This window comes from Symphalangus syndactylus, chromosome 17 (genome assembly GCF_028878055.3).
Source record: "Symphalangus syndactylus isolate Jambi chromosome 17, NHGRI_mSymSyn1-v2.1_pri, whole genome shotgun sequence".
Lineage (NCBI taxonomy): Eukaryota > Metazoa > Chordata > Mammalia > Primates > Hylobatidae > Symphalangus > Symphalangus syndactylus.
Window position 1 is genome coordinate 56178079 of NC_072439.2, and position 26182 is coordinate 56204260.

The window sequence follows — 26182 nt, forward strand, 5'->3', positions numbered from 1 at the left end:
TAAATCCCACAAATGAGAACATGTAATGTTTGTCTTTCTGTGTCTGGATTATTTCATTTAACATAATGATCTCCAGTTCCAGCCATGTTGTTGCAAATGACTAGATATCATTCTTTTTCATGGCTGCATGATACTCCACTATGTGTATGTACTACATTTTCTTCATTCTTTCATTCTTTTGATGGACACTTAGGTTGCTTCCAGATCTTAGATATTATAAACAGTGCTGCAGCAAACATAGAAGGGCAGATATCTCTTTGATATACTGATTTCCTTTCTTTTGGGTATATACCCAGCAGTAGGATTTCTGAATCATATGGTAATCAATTTTTAGTTTTTTAAGGAACCTCCAAGCTGTTCTCCATAGTGGTTGTACTAATTTACATGTCCACCATCAGTGTATGAGGGTTCTGTTTTCTCCACATCCTTGCTAGCATTTGTTATTGCCTGTCTTTTGCATATAAACCATTTCAACTGGAATAAGATGACATCTCATTGTAGTTTTGATTTGCGTCTCGCTAATGATCAGTGATGTTGAGGACCTTTTCATATGCCTGTTTGCCATGTGTATGTCTTTTCAGAAATGTCTATTCATATCTTTGCCCATTTTTGATTGGATTATTAGATTTTTTTCCTATAGAGTTATTGGAGCACCTTATGTATTCTGGTTATTAATCCCTTGTCAGATGACTAGCTTGCACATATTTTCCTTCTATTCTGGGGGGTTGTCTCTTCCCTTTGTTGACTCTATGCTTTGCAGAAGCCTTTTAACTTGATGTGATCTCATTTGTCCATTTTTGCTTTGGCTGCCTGTGGTTGTAGGGTATTTTTCAAGGAATTTTTGCCCAGACCAATGTCCTAGAGATTCTCCCCAATATTTTCTTGTAGTACTTTCATAGTTTGAGGCCTTAGATTTAAGTATTTACTCCATTTTGATTTAATTTTTGTATATGGTAAGAGATAGGGGTATAGTTTTATTCTTCTGCATATAGATATTCAGTTTTCTCAGCACTATTTATTAAAGAGATTGTCTTTTCCTCAGTGTATGTTCTTGGCACTCTTGTCGTAAATGAGTTCACTGTAGGTGTGTGGATTTGTTTCTAAGTTCTTTTTTCTGCTCCACTGGCCTGTGTGTCTGTTTTTATGCCAGTACCATGCTGTCTTGGTTATTATCGCTCTGTAATATAATTTGAAGCCAGGTAAAGTGATTCTTCCAATTTTGTTCTTTTTGCTTAGGACAGCTTTGGCTATTCTGGGTCTTTTGTGGTTTCATATAAATTTTAGGATTTTTAATATTTTTGTAAAGAATGTCATTGGTATTTTGTTAGTATTTACATTGAATCTGTGGATTTCTTTGGGTAGTATGGACATTTTAATAATATGGATTCTTCCAATCCATGAACATAGAATATTTTTCAATTTTTTGGGGTCTTCTTCAATTTCTTTTATCAGTGTTTTATAGTTTTTATTATAGAGATCTTTCACTTGTTTGGTTAATTCCTAAGTATTTAATTTTATGTGTGGCTATTGTAAATGAGATTACTTTTTAATTTCTTTTTCACATTGTTCACTGTTGGCATATAGAAATATGCTACTGATTTTTGTATGTTGATTTTGTATCCTGCAACTTTACTGAATTTGTTTATTAGTTCTGATAGTTTCTATTTTGTGGAGATCAAATATAAGACTTTTTTATATTATACTTTAAGTTTTAGGGTACATGTGCACAACATGCAGGTTTGTTACATATGTATACATATGCTGTGTTGGTGTGCTGCACCCATTAACTCTTCATTTAACATTAGGTATATCTCCTAATGCTATCCCTCCCCCCTCCCCCCACCCCACAACAGGCCCCGGTGTGTGATGTTCCCCTTCCTGTGTCCATGTGTTCTCATTGTTCAGTTCCCACCTATGAGTGAGAACATGTGGTGTTTGGTTTTTTGTCCTTGCGATAGTTTGCTGAGAATGATGGTTTCCAGCTTCATCCATGTCCCTACAAACGACATGAACTCATCATTTTTTATGGCTGCATAGTATTCCATGGTGTATATGTGCCACATTTTCTTAATCCAGTCTGTCATTGATGGACATTTGGGTTGGTTCCAAGTCTTTGCTATTGTGAATAGTGCCACAATAAACATACGTGTGCATGTGTCTTTATAGCAGCATGATTTATAATCCTTTGGGTGTATACCCAGTAATGGGATGGCTGGGTCAAATAGTATTTCTAGTTCTAGATCCCTGAGGAATCGCCACAACCGACTTCCACAATGGTTGAACTAGTTTACAGTCCCACCAGCAGTGTAAAAGTGTTCCTTTTTCTCCACATCCTCTCCAGCACCTGTTGTTTCCTGAATTTTTAATCATGGCCATTCTAACTGGTGTGAGATGGTATCTCATTGTGGTTTTGATTTGCATTTCTCTGATGGCCAGTGATGATGAGCATTTTTTCATGTGTCTGTTGGCTGCATAAATGTCTTCTTTTGAGAAGTGTCTGTTCATATCCTTCGCCCACTTGTTGATGGAGTTGTTTGTTTTTTTTCTTGTAAATTTGTTTGAGTTCTTCATAGATTCTGGATATTAGCCCTTTGTCAGATGAGTAGATTGCAAAAATTTTCTCCCATTCTGTAGGTTACCTGTTCATTCTGATGGTAGTTTCTTTTGCTCTGCAGAAGCTCTTTAGTTTAATTAGATCCCTTTTGTCAATTTTGGCTTTTGTTGCCATTGCTTTTGGTGTTTTAGACATGAAGTCTTTGCCCATGCCTATGTCCTGAATGGTATTGCCTAGGTTTTCTTCTAGGGTTTTTATGGTTTTAGGTCTAACATGTAAGTCTTTAATCCATCTTGAATTAATTTTTGTATAAGGTGTAAGGAAGGGATCCAGTTTCAGCTTTCTACATATGGCTATCCAGTTTTCTCAGCACCATTTATTAAATAGGGAATCATTTCCCCATTTCTTGTTTTTGTCGGGTTTGTCAAAGATCAGATAGTAGTAGATATGCGACATTATTTCTGAGGGCTCTGTTCTGTTCCATTGATCTATATCTCTGTTTTGGTACCAGTACCATGCTGTTTTGGATACTGTAGCCTTGCAGTATAGTTTGAAGTCAGGTAGTGTGATGCCTCCAGCTTTGTTCTTTTGGCTTAGGATTGACTTGGCAATGCGGGCTCTTTTTTGGTTCCATATGAACTTTAAAGTAGTTATTTCCAATTCTGTGAAGGAAGTCATTGGTAGCTTGATGGGGATGGCATTGAATCTATAAATTACCTTGGGCAGTGTGGCCATTTTCACGATATTGATTCTTCCTACACATGAGCATGGAATGTTCTTCCATTTCTTTGTATCCTCTTTGATTTCGTTGTGCAGCGGTTTGTAGTTCTCCTTGAAGAGGTCCTTCACATCCCTTGTAAGTTGGATTCCTAGGTATTTTATTCTCTTTGAAGCAATTGTGAAGGGGAGTTCACTCATGATTTGGCTGTTTGTCTGTTATTGGTGTATAAGAATGCTTGCGATTTTTGCACATTGATTTTGTATCCTGAGACTGCTGAAGTTGCTTATCAGCTTAAGGAGATTTTGGGCTGAGACAGTGGGGTTTTCTAGATATACAATCATGTCATCTGCAAACAGGGACAATTTGACTTCCTCTTTTCCTAATTGAATACCCTTTATTTCCTTCTCCTGCCTGATTGCCCTGGCCAGAACTTCCAACACTATGTTGAATAGGAGTGGTGAGAGAGGACATCCCTGTCCTGTGCCCGTTTTCAAAGGGAATGCTTCCAGTTTTTGCCCATTCAGTATGATATTGGCTGTGGGATTGTCATAGATAGCTCTTACTATTTTGAGATATGTCCCATCAATACCTAATTTATTGAGAGTTTTTAGCATGAAGTGTTGTTGAATTTTGTCAAAGGCCTTTTCTGCATCTGTTGAGATAATCATATGGTTTTTGTCATTGATTCTGTTTATATGCTGGATTACATTTATTGATTTGCGTATGTTGAACCAGCCCTGCATCCCAGGGATGAAGCCCACTTGCTCATGATGGATAAGCTTTTTGATGTGCTGCTGGATTCGGGTTACCAGTATTTTATTGAGATCTTATCATCTGCAAACAGGATAATTTGATTTCTTCCTTCCAAATTTGGATGGTCTTTATATCATTCTCTTGTTTGATTGCACTAGCTGGGACTTCCAGTACTATGTTAAATAATGGTGATGAAAGTGGATATCCTTGTTATGTTCCAGATATTAGAGGAAAGGTTTTCAGTTTTCCCCATTCAGCTGATACTAGCTATGGGTCTGTCATATGATTTTTTATCATGTTGGGGTATGTTCCTTCTATACCCAGTTTTTGAGAGTTTTTATCATGAAGGGATGTTGAATTTTATCAAATGCTTTTTCTGCACAATTGAAATGATCTTTTTTTTGTCCTTCATTTGGTTGATATAATGTATTACACTGATTAGTTTGCCTATGTTGAACCATCCTTGCATCCCAGGGATAAATCCCACTTGGCCATGATAATCTTTCTTTTTTTTTCCTTTTCTTTTTTTTTTTTGATAATCTTTCTAATGTGTTGTTGAATTCAGTTTGCTAGTATTTTCTTGAGGATTTTTGCATTAATATTAATCATAGATATTGTCCTGTAGTTTTCTTTTTTGATGTGTCTTTGTCTGGTTTTGGTATCATGGAAATATCGGCCTTATAGAATTAGTTTGGAAGTATTCCCTCCTCCTCTATTTCCTGGAATAGATTGGGTGGGGTTGGTATTAATTTTTCTTTAAATGTTTGGTAGAATTCAGCAGTGAAGCCATTGAGTGTCAGGCTTTTCTTTCCTGGGAGGCTTGTTATTACAGCTTCAATCTCATTACTTGTTATTGGTCTATTCAGCTTTTGGATTTCTTCTTGGTTCAATCCTGATAGGTGGTATGTGTCCAGGAATTTGTCCATTTCCTTTAGATTTTCTTTATTATTTGTTTTCTACCAATTTTGGGTTTAGTTGAGTTTCATTGTGAGTTTGTTTATTTTTCTTTTCTTTTTTTTTTTTTTTTTTTTTTTTTTGAGACAGAGTTTTGCTGTATCTCCCAGGATAGAGTGCAGTGGCATGATCTCGATGATCTCGGTTCACTGCAACCTCCGCCTCCTGAGTTCAAGCATATCTCATGCCTCAGCCTCTCAAGTAGCTGGGACTACAGGCACATGCCTGGCTAATTTTTGTATTATTTTTTAGTAGAGATGGGGTTTCACCATGTTGGCAGGCTGATCTCGATCTCCTGGTCTCAAGTGATCCCCCCACCTTGGCCTCCCAAAGTGCTGGGATTACAGGCAAGAGCCACTGCACCTGGCGTTTTCCTCTTTTTTGATTTAGGCACTTACAGCTATAAAATTCCCTCTTTATACTGCTTTTAGTGTATCACGTAGGTTTTGATATGTTGTGTTTCCATTATCATTTGTTTCAAGAAATTTTTCCATTTCCTTCTTAATTTCTTCTTTAACCTACTGGTCATACAGGAGCATATTTTTAAATTTCTATGTATTTGTACAGGTTCCAAAATTCATATTATTAATTTTTAGTTTTATTTCATTGTGGTCAAAGAATATGCTTGATATTACTTCAGAATTTTTGAATATTTTGTGACTTGTTTTGTGACCTAAATATGGACAATTATTGAGAATGATCCAAAGAATGTGTATTTTATAGCTCCTGGACAAAATGTTCTGTAAATATCTATTAGATCCATTTGGTTTATAGTGCAGATTAAGTCTGATGTTTCTTTGTTGATTTTCTGTCTGGAAGATCTGTCCAGTGCTGAATGTGGGATGTTGAAGTCTCTAGCTATTATGGTACTATGGTCTATCTCTGTCTTTACCTTTAATAATATTTGCTTTATATATCTGTGTGTTCCAGTGTTGAGTTCATATATATTTAAAATTGTTATATCCTCTTGCTGAATTGACCTCATTATCATTATATAGTGACTTTCTTTGTGTCTTCTTCTTTTTTTTTTTGTTTGACGGAGTCTTGCTCTGTCACCCAGGCTGGAGTGCAGTGGCGCAATCTCGGCTCACTGCAAGCTCCTCCTCCCAGGTTCACACCATTCTCCTGCCTCAGCCTCTCTGAGTAGCTGGGACTACAGGCACCCGCCACCACGCCTGGCTAATTTTTTGTATTTTTAGTAGAGACGGGGTTTCACTATGGTCTCGATCTCCTGACCTCGTGATCCACCCACCTCGGCCACCCAAAGTGCTGGGATTACAAGCATGAGCCACCGCGCACGGCCTCTTTGTGTCTTCTTACAGTTTTTTCTGGAAATCCATTGTGTCTGATATAAGTATAGCAACTCCTGTTTTTTTGTTGTTGTTGTTTTGGTTTCCATTGACATGGAGTATCTTTCTCCATCTGTTTGTTTTTAGCCTGTGTGTGTCTTTGTAGGTAAAGTGTGTTTCTTGTAGGCAATAGATCAATCAGTCTTGTCTTTTCATCTAGTCAGCCAGTCTGTGTCTTTTGATTGGAGAGTTTAGTCCATTTACATTCAATGTTATTATTGGTAAGTATGGACTTACTCCTGCCCTTTGGTTATTTGTTTTCTGGTTGTTTTGTGGTCTATTCCTTCTTTCTTTCCTTTTTGTCTTCCTCTAGTGAAGATTATTTTCTCTGATTTCATTTTTTGCTTTTTGTTTTTTGTGTTTAAGGTTATCATGAGGCTTGCAAATATTATAACCCATTATTTTAACACAATAACAGCACTATTTGCATAAGCAAGGAAACAAGCAAACAGAAAACTAATAAGAACTCTATGCCTTAACTTTGTACCCCCACTTTTAATCATTTTGTTGTTTCTGTTTATATCTTATTGTACTGACTATGCCTTGAAAAGTGGTTACTATTTCTGATTGGTTAATCATTTACTCTTCTACTTAGGGTAGGGGTAGTTTACACACCATAGTTACAGTGTTATAATATTCTGTGTTTTTCTATGTATTTACTATTACCAGTGAGTTTTGTACCTTCAGGTGATTACTTATTATTGATTAATATTGTTTTCTTTCTGATTGAAGTACTCCCTTTAGCATTTCTTGCAGGAAAGGTCTAGTGATGAAATGCCTCAGCTTTTGTTTGGGAATGTTTTTATTTCTCCTTCATGTTTGAAGGATATTTTCACTGGATACACTATTTTAGGGCAAAAGTTTTTTGCCTTCAGCACTTGAAATATGTCATGCTTGTCTCTCCTGGCCTGTAAGGTTTCCACTGAAAAGTCTGCTGCCAGACATATTGCAGCTCCATTGTATGTTATTTGTCTCTTTTCTCTTGCTGCTTTTGTTTATTTTTTTGTAGAGATGGGGTCTCACTGTGTTATCCAGCTTGTTCTCAAACTCCTGGGCTCCAAAAGCTTCTTAAGTTGATAAAACAACTTCAGCAAAGTCTCGGGACCAGAATTAATTTGCAAAAATCGCCAACATTCCTATACACCAACAGTGGGCAATCCAAGAGCTAAATCATGAGTGAACTTCTATTCATAATTCATAATTAACACAAAAAGAATAAAATACCTAAGAATACAGCTAACAAGGGAAGTAAGGACCTCTTCAAGGAAAACTACAAACCACTGCCCAGAGAAATCAGAGATGACATAAACAGATGGAAAAACATTCCATACTCATGGATAGGAAGAATTAGTATCTTTAAAATGGTAATACTGCCCAAAGTAATTTATAGATTCAATGCTATTATTATTAAACTACCATTGACATTCTTCACAGAATTAGAAAAAAAGTATTTTAAAATTCATATGGAACAAATGAAGAGCCTAAATAGCCAAGGCAATTCTAAGCAAAAAGAACAAAGTTGGAGGCATCACACTACCTGACTTCAAACTATACTACAGGGCTACAGTATCCAAAACAGCATGGTACTGATACAAAAACTGACACATAGACCAATGGAATAGAATAGAGAACCCAAAAATAAGACCATACACTCACAATCATCTGATCTTCAACAAATCTGACCAAAACAGACTGTGGAGAAAGGATTCCTATTTAATAAATGGTACTGGAAGAACTGGCTAACTGTATGCAGAAAATTGAAACTGGATTCCTTTCTTATACCATATACAAAAATCAAGATAGATTAAAGACTTAAATGTAAACCCTAAAACTATAAAACCCTAAAAGAAAACCTGGTCATACCATTTGGGACATAGGCATGGGCAAAGATTTCATGATGAAGTTGCCAAAAACAGTCGTGACAAAAGCAAAAATTGACAAATGAGATCTAATTAAACTAAAGAGCTTCTGCACAGCAAAGGAAACTCAACAGAGTAAACAGACAGCCTACAGAATGGGAGAAAATTTCTGTAATCTATGCATCTGACAAAGGTCTAATATCCAGCATCTATAAGAAATTTAAACAAATTTACAAGAAAAAAAACTCCATTAAAAAGTGGGCAAAGGACATGAACAGACACTTCTCAAAAGAAGACATACATGTGGCCAGCAAACATAAAGAAAAGCTCAACATCACTGATTAGAGAAATGCAAATCAAAACCACAATGAGATACCATCTCACACTAGTTAGAATTACTACTGTTAAAAATTCAAAAAATAACAGATGCTGGTGAGGTTGTGGAGAAAAAGGAATGATTTTGCACTATTGGTGGGAGTATATATTAGTTCAACCATTATTGAAGACAGTGTGGTGATTCCTCAAAGACCTAGAAACAGAAATACCATTTGACGCAGCAATCCCATTACTGGGTATGCACCCAAAGGAATAGAAATCGTTCTGTTATAAAGACACATGCACTTGTATGTTCATTGCAGCACTATTTACAATAACAAAGACATGGAATCCAGTTAAGTGCCCATCAATGATAGACTGGATAAAGAAAATGTAGTACATATATACCATGGTATACTGTGCAGCCATAAAAAAGAATGAGACCATGTCCTCTGCAGGGACATGGATGGAACTGGAGGCCATTATCCTTAGCAAAGTAATGCAGGAACAGAAAAACAAATACCACATGTTCTCACTTGTAAGTGAGAGCTAAATGATAAGAATACATGGACACAAGTAGGGAACAACATACCCTGGGGCCTACTGGAGGATGGGTGGGAGGAGGGAGTGAATTAGGGAGAATAGCTAGTGGATTCTGGGCAATACTTGGGTGATGGGATGAACTGTGCAGCAAACCACCATGGCACATGTTTACCTATGTAACAAACCTGCATATTGGGCATACATATCCCTGAAGCTAAAATAAAAGTTGGAAATAAAACAAAAACTGGGCTCAAGTAATCCTCTTGCCTTGGTCCCTCAAAGTACTGGGATTACAGGTGTGAGCCGCCATCCTCAGCTTCTTGATGCTTTCAGGATCCTTTCTTTATCTGGGTGTTTAATTATTAAATGCCTTGAGGTAGTCTTTTTTGGGTTAAATTTGCTTGGTGTTGTGTAACCTTCTTGTACTTGGATATTTATATCTTTCTCTAGGTTTGGGAAGTTCTCTGTTATATCCCTTTGAATAAAGTTTCTACCCCATCTCTGTCTCTACCTCTTCTTTCAGCCCAATAACTCTTAGATTTGCCCTTTTGAGGCTGTTTTCTAGCTCCTGTAGCCATGCTTAATCTTTTTGTATTCTTTTTTCTGTTATCTCCCCTGACTGTGTATTTTCAAATAGCCTGTCCTCAAGCTCACTAATTTTTTCTTCTGCTTGACTAATTCTGCTATTAAAGGACTCTGGTGCAGTATTCAGTATGCCAATTGCATTTTTTTTTTTTTTTTTTTTGAGATGGAGTCTCACTGTATCACCCAGGCTGGAGTGCAGTAGTGCAATCTTGGCTCACTGCAACCTCTGCCTACCGGATTCAAGCGATTCTCACGCCTCAGCCTCCCAAATAGCTAGGATTACAGGCACATACCACCATGCCTGGCTAATTTTTTGTATTTTTAGTAGAGACGGGGTTTCACCATGCTGGCCAGGCTGGTCTCAAACTCCTGGCCTCAAGTGATCCGCCCACCTCGGTCTCCCAAAATGCTGGGATTACAGGCGTGAGCCACTGTGCCTGGCCGCCAGTTGCATTTTTTGGCTCCAGAATTTCTGCTTGATTTCTTTTAATTATTTCAATCTCTTTGTTAAATTTAGCTGGTATAATTCTGAATTCCTTCTCTGTATTATCTTGAATTCCTTGAGTTTCCTCAACACAGCTATTTTGAACTCTTTGCCTGAAAAATCACATATGTGTGTTTCTCCAGGATTGGTCCCTGGTTCCTTACTTAGTTCATTTGGTGAAGTCATGTTTTCCTGGATGGTGTTGATGCTAGTAGATGTTCTTTGTGTCTGGGCATGGAAGAGTTAGATATTTATTGTAGTCTTCACTGTCTGGGCTTATTTGTACCCATCCTTCTTGGGAAGGCTTTCCAGACATGTGAAAGAACTTGGGTGTTGTGATCTAAGCTGTATCTGCCTTAGGGGCACCCAAAGCCCAGTAACGCTGTGGTTCTTGCAGATTCATATAGGTACCACCTTGATGGTCTAAGATCTGGAAGAAGTCTCTGGATTACCAGGTAGAGACTCTTGTTCTCTTCCCTTACTTTCTCCCAGATACATAGCCTCTCTCTTTGTTCTGAGTCACCTAAAGATGGGGGTAGAGTGACACAAGCACCCCTGTGGCCACCCTCACTATGATTGCGCTGGGTAAGACCTGAAGCCAGCACAGTGCTGGATCTTGCTCAAGGTCTGCTCTAACCACTCCCTGGCTACTGCCTGTTTACTCAAGGCCTTTAGGCTCTACAGTCAGTCGATGGCAAAGCCAGCCAGGCCTGTGTCCTTCCCTTCAGGCCAGGGAGGTCCCCCGGGTCCCAGGTGGGTCGAGAGGTACCGTTTGTGAGTCAGGGTCTAAAGTCAAAAACCTTAGAAGTCTACTTGGTGTTCTGTTATACTGAGGCTGAGCTGCCACTGAAACCACAAGATGCAGTTCTTCCCACTCTAACCTTCCCTTTCCAAAGATGGGAGCCTCACTTTTTAGCCACCACCACCCCAGGCCACAAGGAGTACTGCCAGACTACTGTTGATGTTCCCTTAAGATCCAAGGGTTCTTAGGTCAGCTTGTGGTGAATGCTGCCTGGCCTGGGACTCACCCTTCAGGGCAGTGGGCTCCCCTCTGACCCAGGGCAGGTCCAGAAATGCCATCCAGAAGTCAAGTCCTGGAGTCGGGGACCCCAGGAGCCTGCTTGGTGTTCTGCCTTCCTGTGACCATGCTGGTACCTGAATCCAGGAAGTCTCAGAGGCTGACTCAAGGCCCTTGGCATAGTACCTGGGTATCTAAGCTGTTTATTCAGGGCCCAAGGGCTCTTCAGTTAGCAGGTGTTGAATACTACCAGGACTGGGTTCTTTTCTTCAAGGCAGCAGGTTCCCTTCTGGCGATTCTCATGCCTCAGCCTCCCAAGTAGCTGGGATTACAGGCACGCACCACCATGCCTGGCTAATTTTTTGTATTTTTAGTAGAGACGGGGTTTCACCATGCTGGCCAGGCTGGTCTCAAACTCCTTGACCTCAAGTGATCTGCCCACCTCGGCCTCCCAAAATGCTGGAATTACAGGCGTGAACCACTGCGCCTGGCTGCCAATTGCATTTGGCACCAGGGTGTCTAGAAACGTTGTCTGGGGTCAGGCACAATGGCTCACACCTGTAATCGCAGCACTTTTGAGAGGCCGAGATAGGTGGATCACCTGAGGTCAGGAGTTTGAGACCAGCCTGGCCAATATGGCAAAACTCTGTCTCTACTAAAAATACAAAAAATTAGCTGGGTGTGGTGGCGGGCGCCTGTAATCCCAGCTACTTGGGAGGCTGAGGCAGGAGAATTACTTGAACCCGGGAGGTGGAGGTTGCAGTGAGCCAAGATCGTGCCATTGCACTCTAGCCTGGGCGACAGATCGAGTCTGTCCCCCCCCCGCCCCCCCAAAAAAAATGTTGTCTGGGAGGTAGGGCCTGGAATGGGGGCCTAACAACAATGAGCATTACCCTCTCCCACTGTGGCTGAGCTGGTATCCAAGATGCAAGACAAAGCCCTTCCCATTTTTTCCTCTCCTCTTCTCAAGCAGAAGGAAGGGGTCTCTTGGAGCCCCAGCTGTGCATGCCAGCACTCACTTGGCTGCCACAGCTGGTGTCTCAGTATGTCATGTGAGCCCCCATTCCGTTGTCTCTGGGCCTAGTTCAGCACTAGGACTTGTCTAATTGTCACAGTCTTTATGGCCTAAACTGCCTTTCAAGTTCACTGAGGGAGACAGAGTGCTGTAGGCCTTGGTGGCGATAACTCAAGTTCAGACTTCTGGGATAGGTGATTTCCCTCTGACTAGGGCTGATTTAAATGCTCCCTCCATGGATGGGCATCAGCTGAGTTTGGTCTGTTTTTTTTTCCTGCTCTAGCAGGACAGCACTGAGTTCAGTGCATCACAATTGCTGTGTTTTCTCTCCCCCAGTGCCCAGACATGCTCTCCGCAACATGCCACTGCTGTAGGAGACGGGGGTGGGTGGGGGGTGGCATTGGGGATTCAAGACTGTTTTTTCTATCTCTTTAGTGCCTCTTTCAGCAATATGAAGATGAAACCAGGTACTGAGAGCTCACCTAAGTTTTGGTTCTTATGAAGGTGTTTTCTCTGTGTAGATAGTTGTTAAATTGGTGTCCTTGAAGAGGGTAGCGGGGAGGATGATCAGTGCAGCCTTGTATTCCATTATCTTAGTTGGCCTTGGGCCAATATATATATTTTAACATGCAAACAAGCTGTATTGTTCAGTGCAGAAAATTAAGTTGCAGAACAATATAGTGTAATGACACCTAGAAAATAATGTATAATGTATATGTATGTGTGCATATATATGTGTGTGTGTGTGTGTGTGTATGTATTTTATTGATATGTAGGAATAGTCCCAGAATCATGCACATCACACTTTCAACCATTGTTAGCTGTGGTAAAGGGAGGAGAGTTTGGAAGGGAGGAAGTAATAAGGCTAAGTACAGCTCCGTAAGAACGTATTTAAGTTGACATTGGTATATTTTAACAGTGGATAAAGTGGCCAAGTGCAGTGGCTCACACCCATAATCCCAGCATTTTGAGAGGCTGAGGTAGGTGTATTGCTTGAGCCCAGGAGTTCGAGACCAGCCTGGGCAACATAGTGAGACCTCTTCTCTACAGTAAATCAAAATTAGCCTGGCACACAGCTGTGGTTCCAACTACTCGGGAGGCTGAGGTGGGAGGATTGCTTGAGCCCAGGTTGTTGATCATGCCATGATAGACCCTGTGACCATGATCACACCACTGCACTGCAACCTGGGTGACAGAGCAAGACCCTGTCTCAAAAAAAAAAAAAAAAGGAAAATTGGATACAATAATAAATATACATTGCAGAATATTTGGAAAACTTAAGAGCCAGTAAAATGCATCAGTAATTTTATCACTTAAAGATGACTATTGTCATTCTATTTTGTATCCTTCTGGTTGGCTTTCTATTCCAATATTAGCATATGGTTGTAAATGAGTACTTAAAAGTGGTCTCCAACCTTTTTGGCACCCCAGACTGGTTTCATGGAAGACAATTTTTCCACAGACAGGGGTAGGGGGTTGGGGGGTAGGTGGCAGGTGGTTTCGGGATGAAGCCGTTTCACCTCAGATCATCAGGCATTAGATTCTCATAGGGAGTGCACAGCCTAGATCCTTCACATGTGCAGTTTACAATAAGGTTCACACTCCTATGAGAATCTAATACTGTGATCTGACAGGAGGAGGAGGCAGAGCTCAGGCAGTAATGCTCACTTGCCCTCCACTCACCTCCTGCTGTGTGCTGGATTCCTAACCAATCCATGGCCCTAGGGGTGGGGAATCCATGGTATATATGGTACCTATTTCATTTAACATGCTAAGTTGTGCTCCACTGAACATTGTCTTACCTAAATGATTGTGCATATCTAACCGTTTCTAAAGATAAATTTTCAGAAGTGGGTTCATGGGAAGAAAAACACAAGAATGTTTTAAAGTCTTTTGTATATAACGCCAAAGTGCCTTCCAGAAAAGTTCACGTCCACATCCACCAGTAGTGTTTCAAAGTGTCTATCTTACTGCATGCTGCCAGGATCAGATATTCTATTAATCTTTGTTAATTTGATAGATCAAAAAGACTTTATTTGTGTTTTAATTTACATTTCTTTACTAGTAACATTCAGAGAGAGAGAGAGAGAGAGTGTGTGTGTGTGTGTGTGTGTGTGTGTGTATGTATGCTTTTGTTCCAGGCCTAATATATATTTATTAGGCCTGGGACAAAAGCTTTAGCGAACTAAATTTAATAAAGCTTTGGCATAAATTGAAGGAAGGTCCAGTAATATACTGAGGCTGCTTTCAATAAAAACAGCAGAACACGTATGTTCAAATTAATGCTTGTCCCTTCAAAATACTAATTAAAATCAACTCCATTGATGACACCATTGCTTAAGACATCTTGGGAATCTTGTTTTTGGTCTGACTTCTGAAGCACCTTTGGTTTCTTTAGGATTTCCCTAGTGGTGGCATGACTCCAGCTTTTGCTGATGGGCTCAGAATTTGGAAGTTTAAGAAATAAGATAACCCAAACTTAATAATGCCATTTTTTTCTTTTCATTTTAAGAAAGGATAACTATTGGCCTGGTGTGCTGGCTCATGTCTGTAATCCTAGCAGTTTGGGATGCTAAGGTGGGATGATCACTTAATGTCAGGAGTTCAAGACCAGCCTGGGCAATGTAGTGAGACCCCATCTCCACAAAAAAAGAGAGGAGGATAACTATGAAGAAATTGTTTCTTTTTTTAAAAATGACTTATAAACAGGCTCTGAAGGTCGTTTGTTTATGCAGAAACATTTGCAGAATATCCCATTGGGCATTAGGTGCTATATTGGGCTCTGGGCTTACAATTACAGAAATTTTATAGTCTGTGCTCTCCAGTCTTTTTGGAGAAGTAGTGCCCACATTGAGCACTGAAAGACAAGTAGGGGGATATAAATCTAGATAAGGAGTCAGTCGGACAGAGTGGGGTGAAGGATGTTCAGACAGGGAAACACACATGCAAAAGAGGGAAGGCGGGACACAGCATATGCATCTATCATTTGGTGGGGCCGAGGCCCCACATGGGAGCAGTAACAGGTTAGGGATCAAGGAAGTAGACACCAGATCATGAAGGGTCTTGCTAAGACTTTATTCTGAAAGCTTCAGGGAGCCTTTTAAGGATTTCTAGTGAAGTTGTTTCGTGATCAGATCTGAACTTAGAAAAACTGACATCTTATTTTTGGAGGATGCATAAGGGTAGGGCAGAAGTGAGGAAAAGAATTAAGAGGCCAGTAATCCAGGCAGCAAGAGGTCTGAGCCTGAGTTCAGTGGCCAGGGCAGGTAGAGAGAAGTGGACAGCAGGACAGCATCATTAAGGAGACTTGGATTGTATGTGGAGGGCAAAGCAGAGGGAGGGGTCTGAGTGGTGAGGGCCAAGTTTTGGAGGGAAGTGGATGATGCTGAGTTGAGTCACCAGGATAGACAGTGTGGAGCCAGGGGCAAGAGCGTGATGAAGGAGATGCTCAGGTTTGGTTATGCTGAATTTGAAATGGCTCTGGGACATTTAAGAAGAGATGCCATGTAGATAGTTGGATCCAGAGCCTAGGATGTAGACAAAGTCTGGGAACATAGATTTGGGAGCTACGAACACATTCCCCAAGAGAAGTCACAAAAATGTCCCAAGCAGCAGAGGCCTGATATGGTGCTTGGGTTTCACCCTGATATGCCCTGTTCCTTTCAGGGTATTGCAGTTTCAGGTTGCCCCTGTCTCATACCTAGATATTTTGGCTCTTAGCTTTGATCAGATATAGCTATCAATCCCTGCATCAGTGAACTCACAGGCCACAGCTAAAGATATGCTGTCATTGAAGACAGGTCTGCCCTCCAAGTCTAAAAACCAAGTGAGCAATTAGAAATTGTTTAAGTGCCCATTAATAGGAAATAGAATAACTATATTGTGGAAAGTCCATATAATTATTATAGCATAAATTGGATCATACCATTCCCCCACTGAAAGCCTGCTGGTGACTTTTTTTTGTACCTAGAGTACAGTCCAGACACCTTAAGACCTTGCATGATCTGACCTTGGCCTATCTCTTTTTGCTTCACCCTATGACACCTTCCTTCGTGCCAGGATCTTCTTTGGCTCACTCAGTCACACACTTTCTCATCTCGTCCTTTGCTCATGGTGTCCCTTCTCTGTGAACCATCGTATCATTTAGTAGTAACTACTTCTCCTTCAGCTTTCAGCTTAAATGACCTCTCAGGAGAGAGTTCCTTGGATCCCTCCCCACTTCCCACTCCCCTACTCACCTGTGTTTTTACTTTATGATCTCAGTCTGTGATTTTTTTTTGCCTTTTGTCTGCCCTTCCGTGAGGTTAGGGATTGTAAGTATTCTAACCCTAGTACCTGAAACACAGTAGGTACTAAATAAACGTTTTTTTTTAATGAATGATATTTTAGAAGGGGAAATATTTTTGTCTTAATTCAAGCTGCTGTAACAGAGTACCATAAACTGGGTGGTTTAAGGAACAGATATTTATTGCTCACAGTTCTGGAGGCAGGGCAGTCCAAGATCAAGGTATAGGCAGAACCAGTGTTTGCTGAAGGCTGGTTTCCTGGTTTGCAGATGGCCACCTTCTTCCTGTGTCCTCACATGGTGGAGAGAGAGCAGAGAGAAAAAGAAAGCTATCCTGTCTCTTATAAGGGCACTAATCCTGTTCATGAGGACTCCACTCTCATGCCCTAATAACCTCCCAAAGGCTCTGCCTTGTAATATTACCACATTGGAGGTTAGGATTTCAACATGAATTTGGGGGAGACACAAACATTTAGTCTGTAATAATTGATAAGTGAAAAAAGACACACAAGCATAGAATGATCATTTCCAAAAATAAAAGAAAAATTTCTGTACATGTATGTGTGTATTTATATGTTCATATAAACATAGTAAAAAAAGAGAAAGTATATGACCCAGTCTGTTTCCAACTACATCTGTGCAGTGGGAGTAGGTCAGGACCTTTTGCGTCCTATTTTATTTACTTCTGTATTATAATAATCATTTATTTTTATAGTGGACGTGTTTATATTTTTATAACTATATTTTTATAGTGAGCATTACTTAACAAAGCGAAATATTAAAAATAAATCCAATTAAAATTTCCAGTCCTTTTAACAATCACGTTAGTTTATATGGCCAATGACTCTTATATGGGCATTTTTTTTTCTTTTCAGATTTTCCAGTTAATGAGAAATTTGAGATGCAAAATTTGTTTTGATTTAGACCATTGAATTAGGATTAGGTACTCATTAAACGACTGTGAAAGTCCTTTATAGATAATTTTGCTTTATAGATAATTTAGTGCTTCCAGTGAAACAAATTTTAACTGGTGGCCTTAGCTTGGCTATTGTTGAAGAATCCTTGACTGTCAGGCTCCCCTGCAAGACGTCCCTCTTCAGCACTTGTTTACTGGTCTCATGCTTTACACAGCACTCTCCTTAGATTTTGCCTTTGAAGTTGGCCATCTCCCTTCAGCTGCTCTGATTTGGAAGAGGGGTGAGGGGTGCAGCTTTCCCTGAGATAGGGTGACCTTTTTTTCCCTTCTGTCCTCACATCCTAATCACACCACTTCTAACTGGATACAAATGTCTTAACTGTGAAAAACTGAGAGTTCTCTGTCAGAAATGAGTCTCTAGGGCTTCCCAAGTGTTAATTATTTCCTGTGAGAGTTCTGCTTTTGAAAGTGAGGTTTCTCTCCTTGACCTTTAACCCTTGTTACTCTTCTGTATTCCCAGTTGGTTCGACTGTGCAATGAGGGCGCCCGGAAGATGGAAAGGACTGAGATGATGTACACAATTAACTCCCAGCTGGAATTTAAAATTAAGGTATTCTCGTACCTTGTTCATTACTGTTCTTGCCTATGTTTTCTCTAAATAGAGACAGTTGAGGGCAACAAAGTAGATAGGAATTTACTTTTCAAAGAAGGGTCCTAAATTGACAAAAGGGAGTAGCAGATGCTTCAGGCAATTTTGCTTTTGCTTGTACGGGACAGAGTGACCTTTCTCCAGGCTCTGAAGCCAGGCATTATCTAAGAAGCACTTTTTTTTTTTTTTTTTTTCCAGGAAGACACCAAGCTTAGGGGAATAAATAAAATAATAGAATAGGGTAGTTAAAATAATAGAATTTTAGAATTGAAAGGAGATTCCTTCATTATTCTCAAATGTTCTGAAAAACAGTAATATTCCATGAGCTGGACCAGTGTTCTCCTAAATTAAATAAGGACACTCCTTTTCTTGTTTACAAAACAGATCGTTAATGGATAATTTTTTTCAACTTTGTTTTTCTCTCATAATTTTTTTGAATATGTGCTGCTTGTTATTCCTTGTCTGATACTGCTCTTGAGCAGATGACAAGATGAACAAAGAAGAAGAAAATGACAGTTAATGGCAAATCTAGGTCATGGCCATTCTTTTGTTGGCTCACGGCTGAGTTTTTAATGGGAAGTGAGTGCTCACAATTGTGACTCTATTTAGTTTTATAACTTGTAAATGTAATTAAACAATTTTAAATGACTGGTCATATTTTTTCCCTAGTAAAAGTGTTTCTGTTTCATGCAGTCAAATTATAGTGATCAGCATTTCATGGTATTCTGTAAAGAGCAGATTCTCTGCCATGTCATGTAGTTTGAGGATTACTGCATGCTTGCTTTGGCAGCATATATACTAAAATTGAGGATCACTGATATAGTACAGCTATACCCTTTTATTTTATGAATGAGGAAAAGAAACCCAGAGAACAATTGTCAGCAGAGTCACTTGGCTAGTGGTGTTAAAATCAAGACTAAGGTCAAGATGCCCTGACTTGCAGGTCAGTGTAAACTCTTCTACTGTAACATTCTGACTGTAATGGTTTAGATGCAGAAACACAAACTGTAAAAGGGAAGATGGGTATTTGCCAAAAACCAGACACACATGCACACACATGCATGCACGCACACTTTAAATAGTTTTAATGTTCTTGTACAGAAATTTACAGCAACTAAAAATCCCATCTTTCTCCCAATTCTCAGAATCTTGTTCTAATTTTTTTCTAAATATTTTGGAAAATATATCTGACAACAAGTTTGTTTTTTGTTTTTTAATTTCCTCCTTTTGAAAGATGAAAAAAATCCCTAACCATTTTCCTTTTCCCTTCTTCACTGAAAGTCAATTGGTATGAGATTACTTTAAGAAACTCTGTCTAGGCCGGGCGAGGTGGCTCATTCCTGTAATTCCAGCACTTTCTTAGGCCGAGGTGGGTGGATCACCTGGGGTCAGGAGTTCGAGACCAGCCTGACCAACATGATGAAACCCTGTCCCTACTAAAAATACAAAAATTAGCCAGGTGTAGTGGTGGGCACCTGTAATCCCAGCTATTTGGGAAGCTGAGACAGGAGAATTGCTTGAACTCAGGAGGCAGAGGTTGCAATGAGTCGATATCTCACCACTGCACTCCAGCCTGGGCAACAGAGCAAGACTCTAAAAAAAAAAAAAAAAAGAAACTCTGTCCAGAACCCAAAATTAATTTGTAATTGAAAAATGCTAACCTCAAGGATCATTTTAAAAGTAAGTGATTAACTGAGGTCAGGAGATCGAGACCATCCTGGCTAACACAGTGAAACCCCGTCTCTACTAAAAATACAAAAAAATTAGCTGGGCGTGGTGGTGGGTGCCTGTAGTCCCAGCTACTCGGGAGGCTGACGCAGGAGAATGGCAGAACCCAGGAGGCGGAGCTTGCAGTGAGCCGAGATTGCACCACTGCACTCCAGCCTGGGTGACAGAGCGAGACTCCGTCTCAAAAAAACAAAAAAACAAAAAAGTAAGTGATTAACATCAATTGAGTTCCTGAGTTTTTGGTTGGTTGTTTTCTTTTCATTCAATGATTAAAATATTTGCAAGCCTGAAGTACGGATTTACAGTGGAGCACCTAATTTAGAACACTTAGAATTACTAATTTTTACTAATTAGAAATACTCGTAAAATCTTAGGACCTTATAACACTATATGAATAACAATGGACATTTCTGTTTAATTTATTTTAATGATAATAAAATAGAGGTTCAATGAAGTTAAATGATTTATCCAAGTACATGGCAAGTATTGTAAGAATACAACAGATTTACTGAGCATCTTCCATGTGGAAGGCAGTAGATAAACAAAAACGTGATCATCCCTCCCCTCATAGTCTAGTAGAAGACTGCTGAAGATCAAAGGAGTCAGCAAAGTCTACCGCTGTCACAGTAGCTAGAAGACTATGGAAAATACTGGAAATGGAAGGGAGATGGACAACTGTAAGAGCAAGAGACAGAGGGCTGGGGGGCTTGGAACAGTCTGGCAAGGCTTCATGCCAGAGGTGTGTTTGACCTGAATCTTGAAAGGTGAGTTAGGAAGGGTCTTAGAGCAGAAGCAAATGCACAGTTTCCACTGCTGTGGCCCAGGAATTGTAAGCATTCAGTGTGGGTAGACTTGGGGTGCAAGAGGAGCAGGGCAGAGCTACAGTAGCAGGCAAATGCTCATACGGACAGCCCTGTGTACCAAGAGGAGGAGCTGAGTGAGGTCATTTGGGAACCACCAAAAAGTTGTAAGCAGGGAAGTAACACAATCAGACGTGTGTTTAGTAAAGACAACTTCAGCAATGGAGAAAGCTTTTCCAACTTACTCCAAATCCAGAAGTCGTTGAAAGAAAAAAGTCCTAATTTATCTATATAAATTTTTAAAAAAATTATCTATAGAGGGAAAAAGACCATGAAAAAAGTGAGAAGGCAAATAGCAAACTGGAGAAAAAAATAGTTGCAACTCACATATAGACAAAGGGTAAATATCCCCGATGTATCAAATCAAAATGATAAGAGAAGATCCACTAGTCTACAAGCCAAGGAGCACCAAAGATTGCCAGCAAACTACCAGAAGCTGAGGGAGAGGACTGGAACAGATTATTCTCTAGCACCTTCTGAGAGCCTGGCCTTGCTGACACTTTCATCTTGGCCCATCTTCCAAAACTGTGAGACATAAATTCCTGTTGTGTAAAACAAAGAAAAAAAAAAAAAAAACACTAGGAAGTTGCAAGTTAGAAAACTGCTACCAGAAAAGGAAATCCAAATGATGATTAAAGTTTTGAAGATGCTTTATTTCACTCAGAAGAAAATTGCTAATTGAAGATTAGCAGATAATGAACTTCACCTTTTAGATTTATAAATAATTCAAAAGTTTGATAACACATTTTATTGATGGAATTGGAGAAAGGCATTTTTATATGTTGCTGGTGGGAAAGATTGTTTTATCCTAATGGTGGGCAATTTGGCAATAACTATCAAAATTACAGATTCAAGTTACTACAACTCAGCCATTTTACTTCTAAGAATTTATTCTACAGATGTACTCGTGAATGTATAAAATACACACACTGAGCTATTATTATAGTGTTGTTTGTAATAGTGAAAGATGAGGAAAAACATCTAAATATCTATCAAAGAGGATTGATTAAATAAATTATAGTATACCCAGATAATGTGATACCACTCAAAAGAATAAAGGAGAATTTTAGATACCTATATGGAAAGCTTTCTTATATATTATTAAATGAAAAAAGTAAGGTTTAGATATAAAAAATACAATTTCCTTCTTCAGATGAAATATTTGGACAGATGCAGACAAAACTAGTTATTGGTCATTATCCATGAGGGGCAGTGGTCAGGGAGTGGGTCTTGTCGGGTTGTCTGGGTGGAGAGCCACCCACTCACTCAGACAAGAAATTCAGGAGGAGGAACAAGTTTTGGGGGAAGGTAATGAGTTCTATTTTGGCCATATTTGGTTTATGGTATGGCCATAGGTGCTACTACTATGAGAATATTGGTTGCAAATTTACTAAGTAGTGCCATTTTCACATTTATCTGATTTAATTCTCATATGAACCCTATAAAGTACCCTATTATCAACTTCATTTTATAGATGAAGAAACTGAAGCTAGAGAGATTAAATTCTTTGCTTAAGGTTATACACCAAGACATTATAAAGTCTAGATGCTAATCTTGGACTTCAGAGTCCACATTCTTAACAATGACTGTATGATAATGATAATGTGGATATTTTTCTAATTTGGAGGAAAGTAAATTTTGTAGGGCATGTGCGTGTGTGTGTTTCATTGTCATTTCACGTGTTTTTCATTTTTAATTTTGCTTGTGATTTTCTGGAAGACTGTCAAGTGCTAAACTGCAGTAGCATGAGAGGAGGTGGAAAGCATCCCTGGATTGGCACTTTGGAAGCTAGTATAAAGTTAGACCACAGGCTCCAGAACTGACCTGCCTGAGTTGCAGTAGAAGCTCCACCACTTACTAGCTGTACAACCTTGGGCATCACTTACCTTTTCATGTCTTGGTTTTCTGAACCCTAAAATGAAGCCGATGATGGTATTTTCCCTCATGGAATTATTTTGAAAATTAAATTATTTAAGAGATATAAAGGACTGAAAGAGACCTGATTTATAGTAAACAAGCAGCAAACATTATTGATGTGTTTTATCAGAATAGTTAAATAGATGTGGGTGCATTGAAGAGTGAATGGGATGTGAAGCAGTTGAAGCAGATTAGACTTTTCATTCCAGAAGCTTGACTATCAAGAGGATAGGGCAATGATGATGACTAGAGGATACACAAAGTCAAGGGACCATTTTTTGTGAATAGTCTTCAGGATAGTTTGCAGAAAGGGAGCCAGGAGGGAGAGAATACTAATGAGAGGGGAATAAATCAAGGGAATAAGGCCTTAGAGCTGAAAGCAGGGTGTTGAAGACAGGAGAGCTTATCCTCTGAGATGGGAGGAAAGAAAATGATGGTTGTAGAGAAAAAGCTGGTCACTAAACCAAGAAGATTGAAAACCAGAGATTAGTTTGTGTCTCAAATCCAGTGTTTTTTCTCCACTAGAAAGCAGCTTTCTTTAAAAGTTGCCTCTACAGAATTGGGAAGAATTTTTTTTTTTTTTTTTTTTTTTTGTCTTGCAATGGAAAGTTTCACCTTATGAATAAGCACATGGAGAAGTTGAGGGTTCTCAGGCTGCTTTAGGAGACATACATTCAGTGTGATTGAGTGGAGTGGTGGTATGTTAGTTGACAGAAGGCTTTGCTGGTTGCCATTTGGAGGCCTTACTAACAATGGAAATCCAAGAAAAATCTTTCTGCTATAGAGGACAGTTTGTTAGTTTCCCAAAAATCTAAACATAAGAGTTACTACTATATGACCCAGCAGTTCCATTCCTAGGTATATACCCAAGAAAACTGAAAAGAGATGTTCAAAAACATATACACGAATCTTCATGGCAGCATTATTCATAATAGCCAAGAAAGTGGAAATAGCCCAAATCAACGGATGAATGATAAACAAAATGTGATATATGCATATAGTAAAATATTTAGGCACAGAAAGAAATAAAGTTCTGATACATGCTTTGTGGATGAACCTTGGAAATGTTATGCTAGGTGAGAGAAACCAAATTCAAAGATCACATGTGTGTATAATTCCATTTATATGACACGTCCAGTATAGATAAATCCATAGAGTTAGAAAGTAGATTAGTGGTTGCCAGATGCTTGGGGGAGGAAGAGTGGGGGATGACTGCTCAATGCATATGGGGTTTCCTTTTGAGGTAATGAAAATGCTCTGGAATTACATAATGGTGATTATTGAACAATATTGTGAACATACTAGAAACCACTGTATTCTACACCCTTTGAAGTGGTGAAATGGTGAATTTCGTGTTATGTAAATTTTATCTCAACATTAAAAAAAATCATTTGCTCTTCAGCAGCTCTCTCTTTTCTTACTGCCCCATAAAATTAGTTACATTTTATGCCAAGGCTAGCTTTCTAGGATGCCAGGTAATAGAAAAAAAAATGAAATGTCTGTGCTCCATAGGCATTGTTTCAGTACTATTTAGGATATATCTTTGTTCATGAATTTCTTTTCTAGTTTCTGGTTCACACATCGATTCTAGTCTCAGCATTTCCTTACTAGGGGAATTCACTCATGCTCACTTTGGGCTGTTCTGATTCCCTTTATTTTGATCATTTTAATATCTCTTCTTTAATAAAACCTATCTGATTGAGTTCAGTCTTCTAACAATAAATCTGAAACATAAACTAATATAATGTTGGATTTTTGTTTTCAAAAGAAGCATAGATGTATTGAAAGCTATTGTCAATTTTAGGTGTTTATAGGTAGAAATTTAGTTTTGCCCCTAGTGGAGTATGAGGACTCCATAAAAATGAATCTGCTTTAAAAACAATAAAACAATTTAAAAATCTTTCTTTCTCCACCCCCTAAATCAGAACAGTCACAGGGCAGCATGTGCACTGAAACTTAACCATAATACTGTCCTTGGTTCATCTGGTAGGGTTACACGCAATAGCAAGATAGTCCTGTGTTTCCTGTAATTACGGCCCTTCAGCCAGACCTACCCTGACACAAGGTGACCTCTTGTATGTGCTGCCTAGTCTGCCGGAGTTATCTAAGCAATCTGTCGACCTTTAAGGTCTCAGCTGTCTCTGTAGGGTAATTGTCTGATTTTGAGATTTTGGGGGTTGGGAACTTCATGAACTCCCTTAGCAGCCAGTTTTGAAAAGTTTGGGGTTAGCCATAATCTTTTATCTTCATTTCTTGGACCTTCAGGAAAATAGTATATAAATGATAAGCAGCCTTCTTATAAAAGCTCTTTATAAAGTTTAAAATAAATATGAAATCCTTTCTTAGCCTTCTCATTTCCTCTCTAATATCCTCAATTTCCTTTAGCTATTTTTAATCATTATTTCCTGAAAAGGGTGATGTTTGATTGCATCACATTTCTGCGTTATGTTTTGTGTGTCCAAGAACTTTTGCTTATTTTATGGATGCAGTCTTTTAAATCAGATTTTTGGCAGTAAACATTTCTGGTAACTTAAAAAAAAAGCTTTCAAGGGTAAGGATTGTTCTGTAGTTTTGAGAGTTTTCCAGTTGGCTTGCACAAGACTGAATAAAGAAAATAAAGCAGTATGTAATTTTTTTGGATACAGCCTTTTCTATGATATTATAATGATTGTGATGGATTATTTTGGAAGAACCTCATTTTCACAGCCAGAACGTAGTATGATGCTTTCAGGTACAAACTTCCATGAAGAAAGCTACCATGATCTTAAGAACAGGTGTTCTCAAGAATATGGCTAAATAGACAATTTGTAGACAAAAAAATAAGCATGTAGGTTTTTTTCTCTTGAAAGAAACCTTTTTACTTCATAAAGTAAATGTAGACTTTTATATTTGTCTTGTTAACCTACAGTTGTGTTTTTCTGTATGTTTAGATTCTGATTTGAGATATTTAAAATAACTAGTCGATTCTGATAGATTTTATTACTAGGCTTTTCAATTTTAAGTAACTCCTTTCTTTTTCAGTTGAGAGTTAATGGAAGGGTCATAGTTTTTTATTGATCCAATAACATTTTCTCATTGAGTTTTAGTTTCATATTGGGAAGTTAATAGTTTTTTATAGTGGAAGATATATTGTTCCTTTTCATTTTTTCTTGAAGAATGCACTGTACTTCTGTATTTATAGTTCAGTTTTATATGCCTATAAAATAATGATGCATACTATGATAAGTATCATTTGTTTGAATGTACGTTTTAGATTTTACTTTCAGTAAACTTAAAAGGATTTCAATTTAGCTTTGGTCACTGGGATTTTCTCCTTTTGTAGCCTTTTCCTTTAGTCTCCTCTTCCCGGTGGTTGGTAAAAAGAGGTGAATTGACAGCCTATGTTGAAGACACTGTGCTTTTCTCAAGAAGGACATCCAAACAGCAAGTCTACTTCTTTCTCTTTAATGATGTGCTCATTATCACCAAGAAGAAGAGGTAAGTCTTTATCTGGTGTTGCTGACTAGACATTCCAATTTTAAAGTTCTATAATTCAGACACCTGTTAGGGTGATCATCCTTTAAAAGCTAGAGATGTTGGAAGTATAGTTTCTACATACTGAATCATAATTGCATCTATGGTTCATTTTCTTTAAATTGCTTATGTAGTTTCAGACTTGAATCATTATCTGCATCATA

The 26182-nt window shown here is 38.8% G+C and overlaps 1 protein-coding gene across 2 annotated transcripts in view; it reads left to right on the plus strand.

Annotated features, from left to right (window-relative positions):
* ARHGEF26 (Rho guanine nucleotide exchange factor 26) overlaps nt 1-26182 on the plus strand; it is a 142003-nt gene that overhangs the window by 83407 nt on the left and 32414 nt on the right. For both annotated transcript variants that reach the window (XM_063620266.1, XM_063620265.1), the window contains exons 10-11: nt 17872-17961; nt 25828-25982. In XM_063620266.1, the coding sequence (XP_063476336.1) occupies nt 17872-17961; nt 25828-25982 (245 nt within the window). The remainder of the gene's footprint in view (nt 1-17871; nt 17962-25827; nt 25983-26182) is intronic.